Raw genomic sequence first — 26,232 nt, 5'->3', positions numbered from 1 at the left:
ACGCTCACCTGAGGTTATTTGTTTGGTTATAGACGTCCACGTAATCATTACTTAAGCCTTGATAAATGAAAGCATAGTATCCATTAAGGGTCTAGTTTGATTTTTTCCCCCATGAACGTACAATAAACAATAATACTTTCTTCTTCTTCTTCTTTGGGCTTTTCCCTTCAGGGGTCTCCACAGTGAATCATCTCTCTCCACCTATCCCTATCTTCTCCATCCTCAACACTTACACCCACTAGCTTCATATCCTCATTTATTCCATCCATATACCTCCTCTTTGGCCTTCCTCTTTTCCTCCTGCCTGGCAGCTCCATGTCCAACATTCTCCTACCAATATACTCACTCTCCCTCCTCTGGACATGTCCAAACCATCTTAATCTGTCCTCCCTAACTTTGTCCCCCAATCGTCCAACATGAGCCGTCGTTCCTAATCCTGTCCAACCGTGTCCCTCCCAAAGACAGAGATAAACAATAAACAATAATACTAATAAATCTATATAGTAATGGGATTATTAATACGTAATAAAATATTAAATAAGTAGTAATAAATGGTACTTTTTACTATGGTCATGATTATGAATCGGTTACTACTACTAATAATAATAATAGTCAGGAACACGCTGCAATTAGTTGTTGTTTTAAAGCCGCGTGTTGTAATGAACAAGTCTCTGATTGGACAGGGAACTTGCCAATCATGGCTCAGAAGGCGGGACTTATCAGAATGCAGATAGAGAGAGAGAGAGAGAGAGACAGAGAGAAAGTTTTGTGGACTGACCTGAAACTTCACTTCGGATTTATTTGATTCATTTGTATTTTAAATACCTTCGGACTTTCTCGAACGTTCTCAGCTCCGTGTGTGTGTGTGTGTGTGTGTGTGTGTGTGTGTTGACGAGCTCAGAGGTAAGACGTGTACAATTTCTTTTTTTATATCCTGGTGTGTGCGTTTGTTTGTTTGTGTGCACGCGCACTCTCGCGCCCGCACGAGCGCTCGCGACTGACTAAATAAAATGTCGGATTCGAAACAAAAGTAATTGATTAATTAATGAGTTGACGCGTCGATTCGTTCCTGGGTTTAAAATAAATAAAAACAAAGGCAGAGGTTTGATGATAAAAAGGGACCATGTGTGAGACAGGAAAGGAAGTAAAGAAGAGAGAGAGAGAGAGAGAGAGAGAGAGAGTAAAGAAGCGCGGGCGGAACGGTAGCTTTCTCATGTCTGTAAAGTGTGAGAAATGTTCTCATGTGGAAACACCAGTTCATCCTGCTGTACCTTTCAGATCACTACACACCCTCCTCACGTCTTTACTGGATTATTACACAAGCAGGTATACACTTTATTAGCCTATCTTTTTCGACATTACAAAATAAATAAATAAAAGTTTTCTTCTAAAGATGCGCTCAGCTCAGGAGTACACCTCCTCTATCCATCTTTTAGCCAGGAAGCCATTATAGCCTTAACCAGAGTTTATTATTAAAGCCAAATAAGTTGTACTGTTGAAGTAAAAGTGCACTTTAGTATGTTTCATTATGTTCATTACCTGGATAATTGCAGGTGAAAAAATAACATTAAAGGTGTAGAGAAAGGTGTTTTCTTGGCCGTTTAGTGTTTTATTTGTGGATAAGTGCTTGAAAAATTTGCATATCGGTGAGTAAAAAATATTTTTTCTTATGACTGGACTGATTCAAAAAATAATATATTTTTAAGAAATTTTCCGTCAGTGGTGGATATATTTTTAAATCTAGATACTTAATATCATATAATATCTAGATATCTTAATAACATATAATATAATAATTATAATAATAAATGTGTTTTTTATTATTTATATATATATATATATATATATATATATATATATATACACGATTAAGCCTTATTTATCAGGGACATTTTTTTGTGATTTATTTTTTATTCATTTGTACATAGACAGGGTTCAGGGACATTTTTTTGTGATTTATTTTTTATTCATTTGTACATAGACAGGGTTCAGGGACATTTTTTTGTGATTTATTTTTTATTCATTTGTACATAGACAGGGTTCAGAGACATTTTTTTTGCAAAATAATTGAATGCATTTTTCAATTTTTTATTTTATTTTGCTTCTAAGCGTCACCTTTCTTCATTAATACATTTTATTACATAGAAAATTATATAGCTTTTTTCTAAAAAAAACAAAAAACGAAACCTCAGAAATTCAGATTTAATGGTGCACAGTATCAGTGTTTCCTAGTGAAAGACATGTAATAAAAAAAACATAAACAAATAGGTAATATTGTTGGATTTTTTTTCTGAAAGTATAAAATAATATATATATTTTATTTTTCTAGCATTTTTATTTCGTGCCCAGAATGTCAATAAGCTTTCATAAACATAGTAATAACTTCACACAAAAAATAGGACAAGCTGAAGATACGTGATTATTAAGAATAACTTTTAAAGAAAAACACCCAACAACCTAACAACAACAGGGTCCACAGGTTTGCACTAAACATTGACTTATATGTCATGTTTTAGTACTGGAACTGATGAAGGATCTAACTGAACCAGGTCTTTAATCTGGATTTAAAACCCTTTTAGGAATTTAACATCCTTTATGAGATGATTTCCGAGTGTGGAGGTGAAGTAAGACTAAGCTCTTCTATCGTCTGATCATCGTTCATCTTAGGAATTAAGAATAAACCGTTTTTTGCTGGAAGGATGTGGTGGAGATCTACTGGTTCAGAAGATCAGTAAGATATCCAAGAAATGAAGCATTTAAGCTCTTTCTACATTGTTAGCAAAATGCTGACGATGATAAGAAAAGTTAATAAGCGACTAATATATATATATATATCTCATCATCTTTTCATTTCAGAGATAAAACAGAAGTAATCAAAATCTCTTCGTATCTGTGTTTTTGTTCACCGCTCAGACCTTATCGCACTCTTATGAAACTAGCCTTGAGGGATTTAAGCTCCGCCCACATCTCACTGAGATGCTTGTTTCCTGTAATATTAATTATGATGTTATTATGATGCTGATAGGAAAATTTTTTACACTTTATAAACGTCACGCCCTACACCAGAGTGGAAATAAATGAACCCATGTTGTATTTTTAAATCCATTCTCCTCAAAGCGTTATTCATTTATTTATCTATTTATTTATTTATTTGACCTAATTTATTTATATATTTATTTATCTTAAATTATTTATTTGTCTTAAATTATTTATTTATTTGTTTGACCTAATGTATTTATTTGTCCTACATGATTTATTTATTCATTTATTCATTTTTTTTTTTTTATTTGACCTAAATTATTTATTTAGTATTTATAGTTTCATTATTTTTCATTCCTCTCCCTATAAAGAAGGACTCAAAGACTCAAAGGGTTTTTATGTTAAATTTAAAAACGCAGCATCCGCAGAAAGATTTTGTTATTTTAGTAAGTCTGCAAATGTATGCATATTTAATTAGACCACGCCTTATTTACATAACTAAATGTTCAAAAGTTCCAGTCGACAAAATACTGCTAAGATTATTAGCATTTAGCTGGCAAACACGGGCACGGGAAGTAAAAAGTTCTCCGAAAGTGTTTCCCAAAGTTGGAGAATTAGTGATTGGTGATTAGTTATTGGTTGCTAGGAACAGTAGTGATTAGTGATTGGTTGCTAGGAGCAGCAGTGACTAGTGATTGGTGATTTAGTTATTGGTTGCTAGGAGCAGCAGTGACTAGTGATTGGTGATTTAGTTATTGGTTGCTAGGAGCAGCAGTGATTAGTGATTGGTGATTAGTTGTTGGTTGCTAGGAGCAGCAGTGACTAGTGATTGGTGATTTCGTTATTGGTTGCTAGGAACAGTAGTGATTAGTGATTGGTTGCTAGGAACAGTAGTGATTAGTGATTGGTTGCTAGGAGCAGCAGTGACTAGTGATTGGTGATTAGTTGTTGGTTGCTAGGAGCAGCAGTGATTAGTGATTGGTGATTAGTTGTTGGTTGCTAGGAGCAGCAGTGACTAGTGATTGGTGATTTCGTTATTGGTTGCTAGGAACAGTAGTGATAGGTTGCTAGGAGCAGCAGTGATTAGTGATTAATTATTGGTCACGGGGATCAGTTGTGTTTGATTATTGTATCCACCCCCTGTATTAGCGGAGCTAGAGCAGCGTATGGAGTACAGGACAGTTGCTAACATTTGTTCCAAGAGGATTTTTACAAAACAAATTTTCTTTGTTTGGCAGCACAGCGGGGTGGAGCTAGCTAGCAGACAGGATCTGGAAAACATTCCTCTGGCTAGTTTTTTACATGTTCAGGGGAAATGCAGCTCCTACTGAAGACCTGTGGAGCTTCTCTGAATTCTGTAGGCCTCAGTGTTCATGGGCTCTCGTGACCTTGTTACTGGTGTTTGTGTTCTGCTCCTGTTCCTGACAGACACTGAGCGATGTAGCTTTAATGTCACCCTCGAGTTTCCACACCACTGAGGTGCTTTCCAGCATGGCAGCGAGCGGCTCTGATATCAAATGCTGCAAACAAAGCAGCAGAGGGAGAGAAATCCCCTCAGCATCGCTCACTCATCACTTCTCACTCTGACTTTCACTGCTTCCCCTTCTGCAAGAAAAAGGTCAAGTGAAGCTGCTTGCTCTGTGCCAGATTCGTAACTCTCTGCCATCAGATAGACTTCCATTTCTTTTAGTCAGCTTTATTCGTATTTGCTGTCTGCACTTTACATCAACAAACAAACCCCAGACTTAATGGATTGTACTGAGGTTGTCTCAGAACGGTACAGTTTCAGCAAATATTCTTTAAATATTATTTACATATGTCACGATTTCAGATCTGCTTTTAGTGAACACAGGATGCTGAGAGGTTTTTTTGTCTAAAAGAGTAAATACATGTTAGTTACAGTGTAGAAAGTAAGTAAATCTCTTATTACTGTAAATATCACGAGATTTTTAAACAAAATACATAGAAGTGTGCAGGTGGACACAGCGGGGTTTAAGGACTGGTCGTTGAACAATGCTAGGAATCAGTGATTGGTCACTAGGAGTAGGACTGCTCAGTCATTGGTTATTAAGAGCATGAGTGATCAGTGATTGGTCACTAAGAGTAGGGAAAATCAGTGATTGGTTGCTAGGAGCAGTAGTGATCATCGATCGGTTGCTACAAGCAGGAGTGGTCAGTGATTGGTTGCTAGGAACAGGTGTGATCAGTAATTAGTTGCTAAGAGCAGTAGTGATTAGTATTTGTTTGCTAAGTGCAGAAGTGATCAATAATTGGTTATTAAGAGCATGAGTGATCAGTCATTGGTCACTAGGAGCAGGAGTGGTAAGTGATTGGTTGCTACGAGCAGGAGTGATCATCGATTGGTTGCTACGAGCAGGAGTGATCAGTGATTGGTCACTAGGAGTAGGGGAAATCAGTGATTGGTTGCTAGGAGCAGTAGTGATCATCGATTCATTGCTATGAGCAGGAGTGGTCAGTGATTGGTTGCTAGGACCAGGAGTTATCTGTAATTAGTTGATAAGAGCAGTAGTGATTAGTAATTGGTTGCTAAAAGCAGAAGTGACAGGAGCAGTAGTGATTGGTTGCTAGGAGTGTAGTGATCAGTGATTGGTTGCTTAGAGCAGAAGTGATCAGTGATTGGTTGCTAGGAGCAGATAAATATAATTAATCCTAATGAAACTGTTTTTCTCCTATCGGAACTTAAATCTTAACCAGTTAGCTTGTACCTCAGTAACTTCCCTCATAAACCAAACACATAATCACAGGAAATCAAACAGAAATCAGCTTCTGAGTCGAGAAAACGTTCCACTTTAACTATTTTACCCTAAACTACAGACTCAGCATCTGTTCATTCCATCATTTTTTTTACTGGCACAACTCCATCTGGGAAAAGCCAGAGTTTCCCGCTCGTAAATACGACTTTGTGGTTGCGTTCAACTTATAAACACGGTCTTCGTGAGATGACTTGAACGCACCATCAGATATTATCGCTAATCGTTGATTGTTGCTTCAATCGATTTCACTTTCAAATCAAGTCATGGCTCTGATTTATTTACATCACTGGTGTTTATCTTCCACTGTGTGGGGTGTAAAATGCCGCAGATCAAATAAAGAAAGAGCTGAAAGAGTGCCTAAAAAATGTCCAATCACAAAGTTTATATCATATAAACAAAGTTATTAAACCATTAGTTTAGTCGAGTCTAAAAGAAGAATCTTGTGATTTGAACATTTTGAATAGATTTACGCAAAAAAGCACAGAAAACACAAATTATTTAAATTAAAATTCATTACAATAATCTCTCCTTTTCACTCCTCTTCTTGTTATTAGCACTCTTCCTTTCAAGGTTCCTTCCTCGTGTCGTCTCAGGGAGTTTTACCTCGCCACCCTTACCTCACACTCTCACGTTTGTGATACACCAAAAATTTATTTTTTGCCATTTTTTAATTCTAATTTTTTAGATTTCTGTGAAGCTGCGTTGAGACTCGGCTAAAGCGTTGAACCACAGCTAGCATAATTTTAACAGTTTATTCCATCATGTTTTATCAATATTTGGTGAAATGCAGAAAACTGAAACAGGAAGTGCTTACACACACACACACACACAAACGAGTGAGACAGTTTTTGTTTCTGAAATGTTTTTGTGCCACTTTAGGATGATCTATCTATATGTGTGTGTGTAATCCACTTCCTGTCCTTCCCATCCACTTCCTGTTTCAGCTTTCTGCATTTTACCAAATATGTGTATAGTTGTGTGGATGTGTATAGTTGTGCGGATGTGCGTAGATGTGTATAATTGTGTAGGTGTGTGTAGTTGTGTGGATGTGTGCAGGAGTGTATAGTGTAGTTGTGTGGTTTCACAGTGTACTGGTGTGTTTGCAGGTTCATGGACCTCCTGAGGCCCTGAGATGGCGTCAGTCTTTTAGTCTCCAGCAGAAAGATGTTGCGCAATCTGCTCTCCTCTCCCAGGGCAATAACTCAGAGGTAGAGACAGTTCCTCTCCTCATCCTTACTGATGATCTCATCAGGGTTTTATGCACACACACATACAGACTTAGACACACACGCACATACAGACTTAGACACACACGCACATACAGACTTAGACACACACGCACATACAGACTTAGACACACACGCACATACAGACTTAGACAGACACACACACACACACATACAGACTTAGACAGACACACACACACACACATACAGACTTAGACATACACACACAGACAGACACACACACACACACATACAGACTTAGACACACACGCACATACAGACTTAGACATACACACACACATAGACAGACACACAAACACACACACATACAGACTTAGACAGACACACACACACACACATACAGACTTAGACATACACACACAGACAGACACACACACACACACATACAGACTTAGACAGACACACACACGCACATACAGACTTAGACAGACACACACACACACACAGACTTAGACAGACACACACACACAGACAGATACGCACACACACGCACATACAGACTTAGACAGACACACACATACAGACTTAGACAGACACACACAGACAGACACACACACACGCACATACAGACTTAGACAGACACACACACACACACAGACTTAGACAGACACACACACACAGACAGATACGCACACACACGCACATACAGACTTAGACAGACACACACACACACATACAGACTTAGACAGACACACAAACACACAGAGACTTAGACATACACACACACATAGACAGACACACAAACACACACACATACAGACTTAGACACACACACACACACACACACACACACACATACAGACTTAGACACACACACACACACACATACAGACTTAGACACACACACAGACTTGGACACACATAGACAGACACACACACACACACACATAGACAGATAGACATACACACACACACAGACTTAGACAAACACACACACACACACATAGACAGACAGACATACACACACACACAGACTTAGACAAACACACACACACACAGACTTGGACACACATAGACACACACACACACACATACAGACTTAGACACACACACACACAGACAGATACGCACACACACGCACATACAGACTTAGACAGACACACACATACAGACTTAGACAGACACACACAGACAGACACACACACACGCACATACAGACTTAGACAGACACACACACACACACAGACTTAGACAGACACACACACACAGACAGATACGCACACACACGCACATACAGACTTAGACAGACACACACACACACACATAGAGACTTAGACACACACACACACATAGACAGACACACAAACACACACACATACAGACTTAGACACACACACACATACAGACTTAGACACACACACACACACACATACAGACTTAGACACACACACAGACTTGGACACACATAGACAGACACACACACACACACACATAGACAGATAGACATACACACACACAGACTTAGACAAACACACACACACACAGACACAGACTTGGACACACATAGACACACGCACATACAGACTTAGACACACATACACACACACAGCCTTAGACATACACACAGCCTTAGACATACACACACACAGACTTGGACACACACAGACAGACACACACACACACACATACAGACTTAGACACACATACACACACACAGACTTGGACACACATAGACAGACACACACACAGACTTGGACACACATAGACAGACACACACACACACACACACATAGACATACACACACACACAGACTTAGACAAACACACACACGCACATACAGACTTAGACACACATACACACACACAGCCTTAGACATACACACACACAGACTTGGACACACATAGACAGACACACACACATACAGACTTAGACAAACACACACACACACAGACTTGGACACACATAGACAGACACACACACATACAGACTTAGACACACATACACACACATACAGACTTAGACAAACACACACACACACACAGACTTGGACACACATAGACAGACACACACACACATACAGACTTAGACACACACACACACACACACATACAGACTTAGACATACACACACACATAGACAGACACACACACACAGCCTTAGACACACATACACACACACACACACACACACACACAGCCTTAGACACACATACACACACAGCCTTAGACACACATACACACACATACAGACTTAGACACACATACACACACAGCCTTAGACACACACACAGACTTGGACACACATAGACAGACACACACACACACATACAGACTTAGACATACACACACACAGACAGACACACACACACATACAGACTTAGACACACATACACACACACAGCCTTAGACACACACACACACAGACTTGGACACACATAGACAGACACACACACAGACTTGGACACACATAGACAGACACACACACACACATAGACAGATAGACATACACACACACAGACACAGACTTAGACACACATACACACACATACAGACTTAGACACACATACACACACACAGCCTTAGACAAACACACACACAGACACAGACTTAGACACACATACACACACATACAGACTTAGACACACATACACACACACAGCCTTAGACACACACACACACAGACTTGGACACACATAGACAGACACACACACAGACTTGGACACACAGACAGACACACACACACATAGACAGATAGACATACACACACACAGACTTAGACAAACACACACACACACAGACACAGACTTGGACACGCATAGACAGACACACACACACGCACATACAGACTTAGACACACATACACACACACAGCCTTAGACATACACACACACAGACTTGGACACACATAGACAGACACACACACACATACAGACTTAGACATACACACACACACATACAGACTTAGACACACATACACACATACAGCCTTAGACACACACACACACAGACTTGGACACACATAGACAGACACACACACAGACTTGGACACACATAGACAGACACACACACACACACACATACATACACACACACACAGACTTAGACAAACACACACACGCACATACAGACTTAGACACACATACACACACACAGCCTTAGACATACACACACACAGACTTGGACACACATAGACAGACACACACACATACACATACAGACTTAGACAAACACACACACACACACAGACTTGGACACACATAGACAGACACACACACATACAGACTTAGACACACATACACACACATACAGACTTAGACAAACACACACACACACACACACAGACTTGGACACACATAGACAGACACACACATACAGACTTAGACATACACACACACATAGACAGACACACACACACAGCCTTAGACACACATACACACACACACACACACACACAGCCTTAGACACACATACACACACAGCCTTAGACACACATACATACACACACAGCCTTAGACACACATACACACACATACAGACTTAGACACACATACACACACAGCCTTAGACACACATACACACACACACAGCCTTAGACACACACACACATACAGCCTTAGACACACACACAGACTTGGACACACATAGACAGACACACACACACATACAGACTTAGACATACACACACACACATACAGACTTAGACACACATACACACACACAGCCTTAGACACACACACACACAGACTTGGACACACATACACACACATACAGACTTAGACACACATACACACACACAGCCTTAGACAAACACACACACAGACACAGACTTAGACAAACACACACACAGACACAGACTTAGACACACATACACACACATACAGACTTAGACACACATACACACACACAGCCTTAGACACACACACACACAGACTTGGACACACATAGACAGACACACACACAGACTTGGACACACAGACAGACACACACACACATAGACAGATAGACATACACACACACAGACTTAGACAAACACACACACAGACACAGACTTGGACACACATAGACAGACACACACACACGCACATACAGACTTAGACACACATACACACACACAGCCTTAGACATACACACACACAGACTTGGACACACATAGACAGACACACACACACATACAGACTTAGACATACACACACACACATACAGACTTAGACACACATACACACACACAGCCTTAGACACACACACACACAGACTTGGACACACATAGACAGACACACACACAGACTTGGACACACATAGACAGACACACACACACACACACATAGACATACACACACACACACAGACTTAGACAAACACACACACGCACATACAGACTTAGACACACATACACACACACAGCCTTAGACATACACACACACAGACTTGGACACACATACACACACATACAGACTTAGACAAACACACACACACACACACAGACTTGGACACACATAGACAGACACACACACATACAGACTTAGACACACACACACACACATACAGACTTAGACATACACACACACATAGACAGACACACACACACAGCCTTAGACACACATACACACACACACACACACACACACAGCCTTAGACACACATACACACACAGCCTTAGACACACACACATACACACACAGCCTTAGACACACATACACACACACACAGCCTTAGACACACACACACATACAGCCTTAGACACACACACAGACTTGGACACACATAGACAGACACACACACACACACACATAGACAGATAGACATACACACACACAGACTTAGACAAACACACACACACACAGACACAGACTTGGACACACATAGACAGACACACACACAGACTTGGACACACATAGACAGACACACACACACACACACATAGACATACACACACACACACAGACTTAGACAAACACACACACGCACATACAGACTTAGACACACATACACACACACAGCCTTAGACATACACACACACAGACTTGGACACACATACACACACATACAGACTTAGACAAACACACACACACACACACAGACTTGGACACACATAGACAGACACACACACATACAGACTTAGACACACACACACACACATACAGACTTAGACATACACACACACATAGACAGACACACACACACAGCCTTAGACACACATACACACACACACACACACACACACAGCCTTAGACACACATACACACACAGCCTTAGACACACACACATACACACACAGCCTTAGACACACATACACACACACACAGCCTTAGACACACACACACATACAGCCTTAGACACACACACAGACTTGGACACACATAGACAGACACACACACACATACAGACTTAGACATACACACACACACATACAGACTTAGACACACATACACACACACAGCCTTAGACACACACACACACAGACTTGGACACACATAGACAGACACACACACAGACTTGGACACACATAGACAGACACACACACACACATAGACAGATAGACATACACACACACAGACTTAGACAAACACACACACAGACACAGACATGGACACACATAGACAGACACACACACACGCACATACAGACTTAGACACACATACACACACACAGCCTTAGACATACACACACACAGACTTGGACACACATAGACAGACACACACACATACAGACTTAGACACACATACACACACATACAGACTTGGACACACATAGACAGACACACACACACACACATAGACAGATAGACATACACACACACACACAGACTTAGACAAACACACACACAGACACAGACTTAGACACACATACACACAGACTTGGACACACATAGACAGACACACACACAGACTTGGACACACAGACAGACACACACACATAGACAGATAGACATACACACACACAGACTTAGACAAACACACACACACACACAGACACAGACTTGGACACACATAGACAGACACACGCACATACAGACTTAGACACACATACACACACACAGCCTTAGACACACACACAGCCTTAGACATACACACACACACAGACTTGGACACACACAGACAGACACACACACACACATACAGACTTAGACACACATACACACACACAGCCTTAGACATACACACACACAGACTTGGACACACATAGACAGACACACACACAGACTTGGACACACATAGACAGACACACACACACACACACATAGACATACACACACACACAGACTTAGACAAACACACACACGCACATACAGACTTAGACACACATACACACACACAGCCTTAGACATACACACACACAGACTTGGACACACATAGACAGACACACACACATACAGACTTAGACAAACACACACACACACACAGACTTGGACACACATAGACAGACACACACACATACAGACTTAGACACACATACACACACATACAGACTTAGACAAACACACACACACACACAGACTTGGACACACATAGACAGACACACACACACATACAGACTTAGACACACACACACACACATACAGACTTAGACATACACACACACATACAGACTTAGACAAACACACACACACACACAGACTTGGACACACATAGACAGACACACACACATACAGACTTAGACACACATACACACACATACAGACTTAGACAAACACACACACACACACAGACTTGGACACACATAGACAGACACACACACACATACAGACTTAGACACACACACACACACATACAGACTTAGACATACACACACACATAGACAGACACACACACACAGCCTTAGACACACACACACACACACACACACACAGCCTTAGACACACATACACACACAGCCTTAGACACACATACACACACATACAGACTTAGACACACATACACACACAGCCTTAGACACACATACACACACACACACAGACTTGGACACACATAGACAGACACACACACATACAGACTTAGACATACACACACACAGACTTAGACACACATAGACAGACACACACACACACACATACAGACTTAGACACACATACACACACATACAGACTTAGACACACATACACACACAGCCTTAGACACACACACACACACACACACACATAGACAGATAGACATACACACAAACACACACACACAGACTTAGACAAACACACACACATACAGACACACACACACACACAGACTTGGACACACATAGACAGACACACACACACACACACACACACACACACAGACAGATAGACATACACACACACACACAGACTTAGACAAACACACACACATACAGACTTGGACATACACACACACAGACACACACACATAGACAGAAACACACACACACAGACAGATAGACACACACACATACAGACTTAGACACACATACACACACACAGCCTTAGACATACACACAGACTTGGACACACATAGACAGACACACATACACACACATACAGACTTAGACACACATATACACACACACACACACACATAGACAGATAGACATACACACACACAGACTTAGACAAACACACACATACAGACTTGGACACACACATACAGACTTAGACATACACACAGACAGACAGACAGACATACACACACACACATACAGACTTAGACACACACACATACAGACTTAGACACACATAGACAGACACACACACACATACAGACTTAGACACACACACACACACAGACAGACAGACACACACACATACAGACTGAGACACACTCAGACAGTTCTGAAGATGTTTCCACATTAGGAAACTTTATGAAGGCTCTGACACTCGAGATCCCACAAACAATAAAAAAAACCATTGTAATTAGGCGTAGGTCACACCGAGCACAGTGCACGTCACTGGGAATGAGCCGTTGCTATGGAAACGTGAGCATATTAGAATGAACATGTCGACATTCACGTTACAGTCAGAGCTACTGTTCAAGCTGAGCTGTGAGAGATGACACACACCTCAGATTCCAGAATAAAAAATATATATATATTTATGATGATTAAAAGTTATTAGTAATCTTTGATTTGTTCACGTCACTTGCCACCATCAAAAAAGTTTTTATTTATTTTTTTGTTTTTATTTATTTAAATTTTTATTTTTTAATTGTAATTTTATTTGTAGAATTATTATTATTATTATTATTATTATTTCATTATTATTATTTAGAATTTATTTATTTATTTATCATTTGTAGACCTGCTACAGTTTTTATTTTTATATTAAAGCCACGCCTGAGAGAGAGAGAGAGAGAGAGAGAGAGAGAGAGAGAGAGAGAGAGAAGAGAAAGAAAGAAAAGCAGGAGAAAAGAGGAGAGAAACATAGATGTTCATCAACAAAGTAACAGAAGAAACGAAGTAAAGAAAAGTAATAAAATGAGTCATGGCATGTTATAGATTTATATTTAAATGTAAAAAACTGAAAAAGATGTGTGTGTGTGTGTGTGTGTTTGGTTAAAGAAAACTAATTTAGTGCAGATGTGAGATTTCAGAAAATGAGATTTATATATAAGATGCGCTTATATTGCCAAAAGTATTGGGACACCCCTCCATATCATTGAGTTCAGGGGTTGGACTCGGCCCCTTAGTTCCAGTGAAAGGAACTCTTAATGCTTCAGCTTCATACCAAGACATTTTGGACAATTTCATGCTTTGTGGGAACAGTTTGGGGATGACCCCTTCCTGTTCCAACATGACTGCACACCAGTGACCAAAGCAAGGTCCATAAAGACATGGATGAGTGAGTTTGGTGTGGAGGAACCTGACTGTCCTGCACAGAGTCCTGACCTCAACCCCATAGAACACCTTTGGGATGAATTAGAGTGGAGACTGTGAGCCAGACCTTCTCGTCCAACATCAGGGCCTGACCTCACAAATGCACTTCTAGAGGAATGGTCAAAAATTCCCATAAACACACTCCTAAACCTTGTGGAAAACCTTCCCAGAAGAGTTGAAGCTGTCATAGCTGTAAAGGGCGGGACAACTCCATATTACATTCATGTGCATGTAAAGGCAGACGTCCCAAAACCTTTGGTAATATAGTGTTCAAGATTTCATCCCCCATTAAAGGAAAAAATGTACATGGATATTTACACAGCTGTTAGGTTTATTAATCCTTTAATTAATTAATTTGCCTAAGGCGTGTGTTTTTTACGTGTGACGCCAAAGAAAACAAATTTATTTTATTAAATGTCATTCACTCAAACTAATGTCTAGACAGATTTATTCCCATGATTGTGTTATATTATTGCTGTAATTTTTAATCAGGTGTACTAATCCTTTCATTAATTATAAAATGAAAAAATGTTAAAGGCCTGGTTTAGGCCATTTTTAAGCTCCGCCTCATTTTCCTTTTTTTTTGTCTTTAGCTCTCATTTCCAGTCACTCAACTTCCCGGAGGAGAACGACGAAACCATGAGTAAAAGCGACGCAGACACTCTGGTCCGTTCAGATTCCGTGTCAGAGGTCAGCGGCGTAGAGTCGCAGCCTTTCCCCGCTCCGACTCGGACACCTCCCAGCGGCTCGGCTGCTTTCCTTCATTTTTCCGACAGTGTGAGCGACAGCAGCAGCAGCAGCAGCAGCATGCAGTCCAGCTACGGAGCGTACCAACCTCGGCTGGGTCTGCCCGCAGGCTTCAGCGCCCAGACACCTTTCCCCAGCCAAGCTCAAAGCTCCTTCAGCACCCTGCATCCTCATAAAGACCAGTGGCTCCCATCCAGCTCCTTCTCAGGCGGGTTCTCCAGCAACGGGCGTCCGTCCTGCCTGGTGTCCGGAGATTACTGTTCTTATCAGAGCAAGTCCTGCTGCTCTCACTCGCTGCCAGATGGCCACAGCTCTGACCCTGCTAGTCTGGAGCAGCCTCGCTCGCTGCACTCCATCCCCATGGATTTAGCGCAGCATAGCTACTACCTGCCCCCCTGCTCCTCACACGGGGCGCCGTGCTGCGGGCCGGGCCCGGGACACGCCTTCTGGATGAATCCGAGACCGCATCCTGACATACGCTACCACATGCCCTATTCATCTTCCTGTAAGTGTGACAAAAAGTCTTGCTCTGAGCTTTCGAGGAAGATTTTTTATATATTTATGTGTGTGTGTGTGTATGTACACAAGTATGCATGCAGATGTCAAGGATGTTCTATGGAATTTTGTGGAACATTAAAGCCACTTCTACGAGCCTAAGAGAGGGAGAGAAAACAAGAGAAGAGAAACAAATAACAGCAAATCATTACAAATAAAAATAAAATGAAATAAAAATCTGTGTAAATTAGGTCGAACAAATTAAATTTAGTCCCGATAAAATTCTTGCTGTGAGCTTTCAGAAAAAGAAAAAATTCTTGGTGACAGAACCCTGTGTTATGTTACTGCTATAACTTTTTTATTAGGTGTATTAGCCCTTTAATTAGTACAATTAATTAATTATTTTATGTTTTCCTTTAATATGAGGAAAGCTTGCATTATTATATATGTAATAAAAATATAAAAGAGCTATTAGATGAACTGTGGCAGATGCAACAAATCTAAAAAAAAAATTATTTTTAATTTAATTTAATTTTATTTTATTTTTTTAGCAATCCAGCAGATAATCGCTCCATTATTCTGAAAGTCAGAGTGTGAAAATGAAACACACTTGAACATATTTTCCTTCTTTTAGACATGTAACTGCTTGCATTAAAAAAAATTTATTCCATCTGTACGTCCCAGAAGGCAGTGTTTTATATAACGTGGCCTTTAAAGCAGACTTCGGCTTTGACTCACACTCTTTTCCGTGCCAACACTTCCTGTTTTTAAGAGACTGAACTCACCGTCATGTTTATTCTCATGGCACATATTCAACAGCGTCATCTCATTGTATCACTTGATGTACTAAGTGAAGTTGTCTTTATTTGTCACTTATACATTACTGCACAATAAAATTCTTTCTTCACATTTCCCATTCTTGAAGGTTGGGGTCAGAGCGTAGGGTCAGTCATGATGCAGCGCCCCTTGGAGCAGGGTGGGTTGGGGGCCTTGCTCAAGGGCCGAACAGTGGCAACTTGGCTTGAACCATGAGTTTTGGTCAATGACCCAGAGCCTTAACCACTTTTACACATCCGTATGTAGTGACGTTATTCAGATAGAAAACAAGTGCCATATTTACACAGGAGTTCCTCGGATTCACAATCAGGCTACGTGCCTTGTTTAAAGTTTTTTTAGGGAGCAATGTTCAGATCTTGTTGAGATGATCTTATGATGCCACTGATTTTAAACCTGAACCTCGCAAAATGATGAGGATATTTTGTCCTACAAAACATGCTCTTTATCCTGAGCTCGTATTAGAATATGGGTTTGATGACTTCTAGATATTTTGCAGACATCTGAACAGGAGGAAGAACATTTTCAGTTGACAGAAAAATCAGCATTTTTATTTGCAATTTTAACAAATCGATGACTTTAACAGTGACTCGGCTCTTTAAAAAGGGTTTGCGACTTTTAGTTAAAGAAAAAAAAGAAAAAAGATGAATTAAAGAGATAATGTGCTGATGAACTCATGAGAGATCTTATATATATATATAAAAAAAAAAACACACACACACACAAACAGGATGTCTATGGGGTTTATTTATTTATTTATGTTTGATGGGGGGCTAACACTTTTGCTACGTATAAACCTAAACCTCGCAAAATGATGATGAGGATATATTTATTTTATTTTATTTTTTTTTAAATATGGGTTTGATGAATTGAACAGGAGGAAGAACATTTTAAATTGAATTTGTGACCCGGCTCCTTAAAAGAGGTTTGTGACTTTTATTTAAAAAATAATAATAATAATAATAATAATAATTAAAAAAAAAAAAAGCTAAATTAAATAGATAATGTGTTGATCTCATGATTGAGCTGATACCTAAAAAAAAAAGGAGCAGGGAAAAAAAAACAGGAATGGTTACTTATTTATTTATTTTTATTTTATTTTTTTAAATCAATTAATTTATTTCTTTTTTTATGTTTGATGTGGGGGCTAACAAATACAAGTTTGTGCAAAATTCTCCAAAGATAAACTATAAAGACTATTATAAACAGTAGTCTAGTTCTGCACATACACTATGTTGCCAAAAGTATTGGGACACCCCTCCAAATCATTCAGTTCAGGGGTTGGGCTCGGCCCCTTAGTTCCAGTGAAAGGAACTCTTGATGCTTCAGCTTCATACCAAGACATTTTGGACAATTTCATGGTTTGTGGAAACAGTTTGGGGATGACTAGTGGAATGGTCAAAAATTCCCATAAACCTTGTGGAAAGTCTTTCCAGAAGAGTTGAAGCTGTTCTAGCTGCAAAGGGTGGGACAACTCCATGTTACATTCATGTGCATGTAAAGGCAGGTGTCCCAAAACTTTTGGCAATATAGTGTATAAACATGATGTATGGAGTTTTTAAAAATAATAAACTGATTTTTTAATTGATTCAGTTTGAAGCACCACACAGCACACGTGACGTATTTTAGCGAAAATCCAATATTGTGTCGTTTCTATCTGTAAAAGGAAAAAGGTGCGAAAGTCTCAATAGACTAATGACGTCTGTGATGAAGGCACGTATTTACGGGAGCCGGTTTTCATCTTTTTGATCTTTTGTGCATCAAATCGAAGCGTAGCAATCTGCGCTAAAGGAAAAAATAAAATCGAGGTCGTGTGTAACAGCGGAGAAAAAGTGCAGATTTTTGGTGAAGCTTGGCAAAGCTGCAGCGCTTTCATTAGACTCCAGAGAAACTTCAATATTAAACTAAACCATCAGAATTTTTCTCAGCTTCACAATCGTATATCTTAATAAGGACAATGTTGTTGAGTGTTACTATAGCAACACACAAACACTGAACTTTAACTTGTTTAGAAATCTAAAATACGGGGTTAATACCCACACGGTAAATCCACTTTTTCTTCATTCTGATGTCTGATGTGAATTTAACTGAAGCTCTTGACCTGGACCTGGAGGATTTTATGAATCGTGATGCTGCCATGTGATTGGCTGGTTAGATGATGCATGAATGTGTAGGTGTTCCCAATAAAGTGGACAGTGAGTGTATATTGTATTTAGTTTTAAAAACAAAAGTAATGTGATTTTCTTTAATAGAGAGATGTGTGTGTTAATCAGTGTCTAATCTCCTGTCTGTCTGTGTGTCTCTCTCTCTCTCTCTCTCTCTTCTCTCACCCCCCCATCTGTCTCTCTCTCTTATTCTCTCTGTCTGTCTGTCTCTCTCTCTCTCTCTTCTCTTACCCCCCTCTGTCTGTCTCTCTCTCTCTCTTTTGGTCTCTCTCTCTCTCCTCTCTCCTCTCTTCTCTCACCCCCCCGTCTGTCTGTCTCTCTCTCTCTCTCTCTTCTCTCACCCCCCCGTCTGTCTGTCTCTCTCTCTCTCTCTCTTCTCTCACCCCCCCGTCTGTCTCTCTCTCTTATTCTCTCTGTCTGTCTGTCTCTGTCTCTCTCTCTCTCTTTTGGTCTCTCTCTCTCTCTCTCTCTCTCTCTCCTCTCTTACCCCCCCTCTGTCTGTCTGTGTCTCTCTCTCTCTCTCTCTCTCTTCTCTTACCCCCCTCTGTCTGTCTCTCTCTCTCTCTTTTGGTCTCTCTCTCTCCTCTCTTACCCCCCCTCTGTCTGTCTGTCTCTCTCTCTCTCTCTCTCTCTCTCTCTCTCTTCTCTCACCCCCCGTCTGTCTCTCTCTCTTATTCTCTCTGTCTGTCTGTCTCTGTCTCTCTCTCTCTGTCTCTCTCTCTCTTCTCTCACCCTCACCCCCCTCTGTCTGTCTCTCTCTCTCTTTCTCTCTCTCTCTCTCTTCTCTCACCCCCCGTCTGTCTCTCTCTCTTATTCTCTCTGTCTGTCCGTCTCTGTCTCTCTCTCTCTGTCTCTCTCTCTCTTCTCTCAACCTCACCCCCCTCTGTCTGTCTCTCTCTCTCTCTCTCTCTCTCTCTCCAGTCTCTCACCAGTCTCCAGTAACAGACCCCGAGCTCCATCCTAGGTACTATTTTCTTGTGTGTAACTCGTCCCTCAGTAAATCTTCTTCCATCATCATGCAGTGAAAACTCTCGTGTGTTTGTGACTATTTTTGTTTTTCCCTCCAAAAGCAGGAACGAATCTTTTCCCCCTCAGCCGAAGAGCGCTCCCAGCACTGCACCCCTCTCATTAGAGCAGAGTGAGTTTCTCTACAACACATGAACAAAAAGCAAGCCTCAACCATACACTTGTCAAGCTATTCTGTAGTGTGTGTGTGCACACGCGTGTGTGTGAGTGCGCGCGTGTGTGCGCTCGTGTGAGTGCGTGTGTGTGTGTGTGTGTATGTGAGAAGTTCTCAGATAAGAAATTTTCTCTGCACTGAGAAATTAAAAAGAAATTCTGAACTCCCTTATCACAGACATCAAAGGGCAGAAGTTTTCAATGAATATTAATGATAGATAGATAGACAGATAGATGCATAGATAGATAGATAGATAGATAGATAGATAGATAGATAGATAGATGCGTGTATTCCTGTGTATTTCAGGAGGAGTGTCCTCTTCTGTCTTTTTGTAAACCTTTGTTTTTCTTTCTTCCTTTCTTTCTCATTTCAGGGAAAGTTTTCGTGACTTACGAAGCCGACAACGAAAAACACGTCAAAGAGGTCATCAATTTCGTGGCACTGCTGCGGCACAACGGCTTCTACACCCACGTAAGAGAGAAGGGCTTCAGATTTCAGAGTGTGAAGCCGGGGAAAGAAGGAATAATTCATCTTTTTCATTAGAGAAGACACTTTTTTGTACTTGAGGTCTTTTTATTCTGCAGATTGCATCAGCTTTAAGTTAATGATGGTCCAAAAAAAAACCCCCAAAAACCCCAAAGAGATTTTAACCTTGGACTGAATTGATATCAGTGTTCCTGATTTAATTAAATGTAAGGAGAGAGAGAGTGGAGGTCAGTGCAGTAACCGAATGGCTGACTCTGTATTTGCAGATCGACATGTTCGAGCAGCAGTTCAGGAGCATCAGTAAGATCGACTTCATGGAGCGGTACATTACTGAGGTAAGCTTACTTTCATTTCACAGTGAAATGCTCTGTGGGCGTGTCAGAGTCGAATCCATGTTGTGAGTCAGAGTCGAATCCATGTTGTGAGTCAGAGTCGAATCCATGTTGTGAGTCAGAGTCGAATCCATGTTGTGAGTCAGAGTCGAATCCATGTTGTGAGTCAGAGTCGAATCCATGTTGTGAGTCAGAGTCGAATCCATGTTGAGTCAGAGTCGAATCCATGTTGTGAGTCAGAGTCAATTCATGGTTGTGTGTCCAAGTCGATTCCAAGTGGTGAGTCAGAGCCAATTCCATGTTGAGAATCCGAGTCGATTCAAGGTTGTGAGTCAGAGTCGATTCCAAGTGGTTAGTCACAGTCGAATCAGAGTTGTGAGTCAGAAGCATTGAAGTCTGAGTCGAGTTGTGAGTCAGAAGCATTGAAGTCTGAGTCGAGTTGTGAGTCAGAAGCATTGAAGTCTGAGTCGAGTTGTGAGTCAGAAGCATTGAAGTCTGAGTCGAGTTGTGAGTCAGAAGCATTGAAGTCTGAGTCGAGTTGTGAGTCAGAAGCATTGAAGTCTGAGTCGAGTTGTGAGTCAGAAGCATTGAAGTCTGAGTCGAGTTGTGAGTCAGAAGCATTGAAGTCTGAGTCGAGTTGTGAGTCAGAAGCATTGAAGTCTGAGTCGAGTTGTGAGTCAGAAGCATTGAAGTCTGAGTCGAGTTGTGAGTCAGAAGCATTGAAGTCTGAGTCGAGTTGTGAGTCAGAAGCATTGAAGTCTGAGTCGAGTTGTGAGTCAGAAGCATTGAAGTCTGAGTCGAGTTGTGAGTCAGAAGCATTGAAGTCTGAGTCGAGTTCCCTGCCTTGAAGTCAGTTGTATCTCATTTCTCTCATATCTCAGTCTTGGCTCTTTACATTGCACTGATCTGAAATCACCTGAACTCCTGTTCTTTTTTCTGTTGTCTTGCTGTACATTTGATCATTTCCTGTGTAGAAGGATTATCTGATCATCATCATCATCAGCCCAAAGTACTTTGAGATTGTGACTAATGCGTCGTTATGTGTGGAGAACGATGAAACCCTCAACACCGTCTACATCCACAAACAGGTGAGGTTTTATTCTCTAAAATAAATTTCTCTTCATATAGACTTCACTCCATGTGTATTCCTCTCAGAGCTGCTTATTTTATATATCTTACAGTTACAGATTGAATTCATTCAGAACGGCTGCAGGAATTTCAGATTCATCCCCGTGTTGTTTCCCGGTGCCAAGAGAGTAAGAGCTGTTTATTTCTTTATTCCTATTTATTTTTATTTATTTTATTCATTTGTATGCAGGTGAGGCTTTAACTAGTAATTTGTGCTAATCCTTTGGTTTTGGGAACCCAAAGATCCCCGGATAAACACCAACAGGAACGTACAAGGTTCTAGTGCATTGATATACTCCCTCATGCTGTTTTCTAAGCAGCCAATCACGTGGCAGCAGCAGGATTCATAAAATCATCCAGATCCAGGTCAAGAGCTTCAGTTAAATTCACATCAGACATCAGAATGAAGGAAAAAGTCTGATCTCTGTGACTTTACCCGTGGTGTGGATGCTGGCGTTGGTGTCAGATTTGAATATTTTAGAAACTGCTGGGATTTTCACACAGACCAGTCTCTAGAGTTTATACAGAATGGTGTGGAGGATCTGGAGACTGAGGATCTGGAGGCTGCAACACCGTGTTGATGAGAGAGAGAGATCAGAGGAGAACGATCAGACTGGAAGTGTACACTAACTCAAATAATCACTCTGTACAACCGCGCTGAGCAGAAAAGCATTAAGCAGAAGTGTTGAAGTCTGAGTCGGGTTGTGAGTCAGAAGCATTGAAGTGTGAGTCGGGTTGTGAGTCAGAAGCATTGAAGTGTGAGTCGGGTTGTGAGTCAGAAGCATTGAAGTGTGAGTCGGGTTGTGAGTCATAAGCTTTATAATTGGAGTCAAATTCAAAGTCACAAAAATGAGTCGAGTTGTGAGTCAGAAACAATGAAGTCTGAGTCGGGTTGTGAGTCAGAAGCATTGAAGTGTGAGTTGAGTTGTGAGTCAGAAGCATTGAAGTGTGAGTCGGGTTGTGAGTCAGAAGCATTGAAGTGTGAGTCGGGTTGTGAGTCAGAAGCATTGAAGTGTGAGTCGGGTTGTGAGTCAGAAGCATTGAAGTGTGAGTCGGGTTGTGAGTCAGAAGCATTGAAGTGTGAGTCGGGTTGTGAGTCAGAAGCACTGAAGTGTGAGTCGGGTTGTGAGTCAGAAGCACTGAAGTGTGAGTCGGGTTGTGAGTCAGAAGCATTGTAGTGTGAGTCGGGTTGTGAGTCAGAAGCATTGAAGTGTGAGTCGGGTTGTGAGTCATAAGCTTTATAATTGGAGTCAAATTCAAAGTCACAAAAATGAGTCGAGTTGTGAGTCAGAAACAATGAATCTGGTTCAAGTTGTGAGTCTAAAACTTTAAAGTCTGAGTTGAGTTGTGAGTCAGAAGTTTTGAAGTCTGAGTTAAGTTGTGAGTCATAAGCTGTATAATCAGAATCAAATACAAAGTCACAAAAATGGGTCGAGTTGTGAGTCAGAAATTGAAGTCTGAGTCATAAGCTTTATAATTGGAGTCAAATTGAGTCATAAAAATGAGTCAAGTTGTGAGTCATAAGCTTTAGTCTGAATCAAGTTGTGAGTCAGAAACAATGAAGTCTTAAATTTAACTATGAATCAGAAGCATTATTCTGAGTCAAACTGTGAGTCAGAAGCATTGAAATCTGAGTCGCGGGTTAGAAGCATTGAAGTCTGAGTCGCGTTGGGAGTCAAAAGCGTTAGTCCGAGTCGAGTTGGGAGTCAGAAGCGTTAGTCCGAGTCGCGTTGGGAGTCAGAAGCGTTAGTCCGAGTCGCGTTGGGAGTCAGAAGCGTTAGTCCGAGTCGCGTTGGGAGTCAGAAGCGTTAGTCCGAGTCGCGTTGGGAGTCAGAAGCGTTAGTCCGAGTCGCGTTGGGAGTCAGAAGCGTTAGTCCGAGTCGCGTTGGGAGTCAGAAGCGTTAGTCCGAGTCGCGTTGGGAGTCAGAAGCGTTAGTCCGAGTCGCGTTGTAATGTCCAGAAAAGCATCTTAGAAAAAAAACCCACACATAATACCTGGAGGTGGATGAAGCTACCACAGCAGGAGGAGACCACATCAGGTTCCTCTCCTGAAAGCCAAGAACAGGAACGCAAGGGTTGTCACGGGAACAGAGTCACTCCACAAACTGACTTCATTCTGAGGTTTGACCTGATCTGTACCTGAAGCTCTTGATGTGGATCTGCATAGTTTGATGCACTGTGTGCTGCAGCCAGGTGATTGGCTGATAAGATAACTGCATGAATGGTCAGGTGTTCCTATTAAACTGGACACTGAGTATACATTAATAAAAGCAAGTCAATCGATGGGGAAAAATATAGAAGATTAAATCGAGCTCCTGGAGAACAATAGCCTTAAATTTAATGTTCCATTTTTTCTGTTGCCTTTAAATATGAGTGAGAAACTTCACACATGGCTTCAGATCCTCGAAAATAAATCTCTACTTCCTTCAGGGCTCCATCTTTATCACTTCTCCTTCTTCTTCTTCTTCTTCTGTCGCTCTTTATGGCATTGCTCAGAGCGAAACCTGGAAACCTTTATCTTTATCACTCACTCCTCGCTTTAAAAAAGCAGGATTAAAACATCCGTAAAAGAAATCTGACCACAGTAGCATGATGTTCCTAGTCGCTGACTGACCATAATCCGACGTGACCTTCTCATCCTCAGTGCCATGTTCCTGCCTGGCTCCAGAACACGCACATCTTCAGCTGGCCCCGAGACAGAGACGATATCCTGCGACGGCTCATGCGCGTGGAGAAGTACAACCCTCCGCCCATCGGGGAGCTTCCCACCATCGTCTCCATCCCTATATAGCGAGCGAAGGAAGCGTGGGACGCCGTCAATCCTGGAGTTTTACACCTGCATGCTGAGCCAGGAAGTGGACTTTGGACCCTTTTGGGCCAGGAATTTTAACCTTTTAGCTACTATTTATACCTGTATCGGGTTTCTGTGTCATTCTTTGTGTCACACCTGAGTCTGAATAAGAGCGTTAAGATAACCTGTGATGTGTGCCTGGGGCTGAAGACGTCCATTTTCATTCACTGTTAACCTTGTTTGTGTAGAAATCACAGAGGCGGTGCTAATTATTATTCACCGATACGAAGTCGATTAAAATAGGTGTTTGTTTGTCA

The 26,232-nt window shown here is 41.1% G+C and overlaps 1 protein-coding gene across 6 annotated transcripts; it reads left to right on the top strand.

Annotated features, from left to right (window-relative positions):
* Positions 1–728: 728 nt before the first annotated feature.
* Positions 729–26,232, top strand: traf3ip2l (TRAF3 interacting protein 2-like). 6 transcript variants are annotated; one of them, XM_058403429.1, is made up of 10 exons: positions 729–903; positions 6,860–6,961; positions 16,351–17,009; positions 20,920–20,962; positions 21,072–21,136; positions 21,552–21,649; positions 21,931–21,999; positions 22,971–23,084; positions 23,178–23,252; positions 25,769–26,232. In XM_058403429.1, exons 2-10 carry the CDS (start codon positions 6,918–6,920, stop codon positions 25,913–25,915), a joined length of 1,314 nt encoding a protein of 437 aa, XP_058259412.1. In that variant the 5' UTR covers positions 729–903; positions 6,860–6,917; the 3' UTR covers positions 25,916–26,232. The 6 variants fall into 6 exon arrangements, with proteins under 6 accessions (XP_058259412.1, XP_058259413.1, XP_058259410.1 ...); XM_058403427.1 differs by having other exon boundaries at positions 730–903; positions 21,069–21,136; XM_058403428.1 differs by lacking the exon at positions 729–903 and adding an exon at positions 937–1,326 and having other exon boundaries at positions 21,069–21,136.

The sequence above is a fragment of the Hemibagrus wyckioides genome, linkage group LG11 (genome assembly GCF_019097595.1).
Source record: "Hemibagrus wyckioides isolate EC202008001 linkage group LG11, SWU_Hwy_1.0, whole genome shotgun sequence".
Classification (NCBI taxonomy): domain Eukaryota; kingdom Metazoa; phylum Chordata; class Actinopteri; order Siluriformes; family Bagridae; genus Hemibagrus; species Hemibagrus wyckioides.
Note: the sequence above shows the minus strand (reverse complement) of the source record. Positions and strands in the feature narration are given on the sequence as shown.

Bases quoted from the DNA above. Each gene is read 5' to 3' on its own strand.
- traf3ip2l (XM_058403427.1), top strand. From the start codon at position 6,918: ATGTTGCGCAATCTGCTCTCCTCTCCCAGGGCAATAACTCAGAG. The intron at 6,962-16,350 runs GTAGAGACAGTT...TTTTGTCTTTAG, and splicing joins CCCAGGGCAATAACTCAGAG to CTCTCATTTCCAGTCACTCA. The intron at 21,137-21,551 runs GTGAGTTTCTCT...TTCTCATTTCAG, and splicing joins ACCCCTCTCATTAGAGCAGA to GGAAAGTTTTCGTGACTTAC.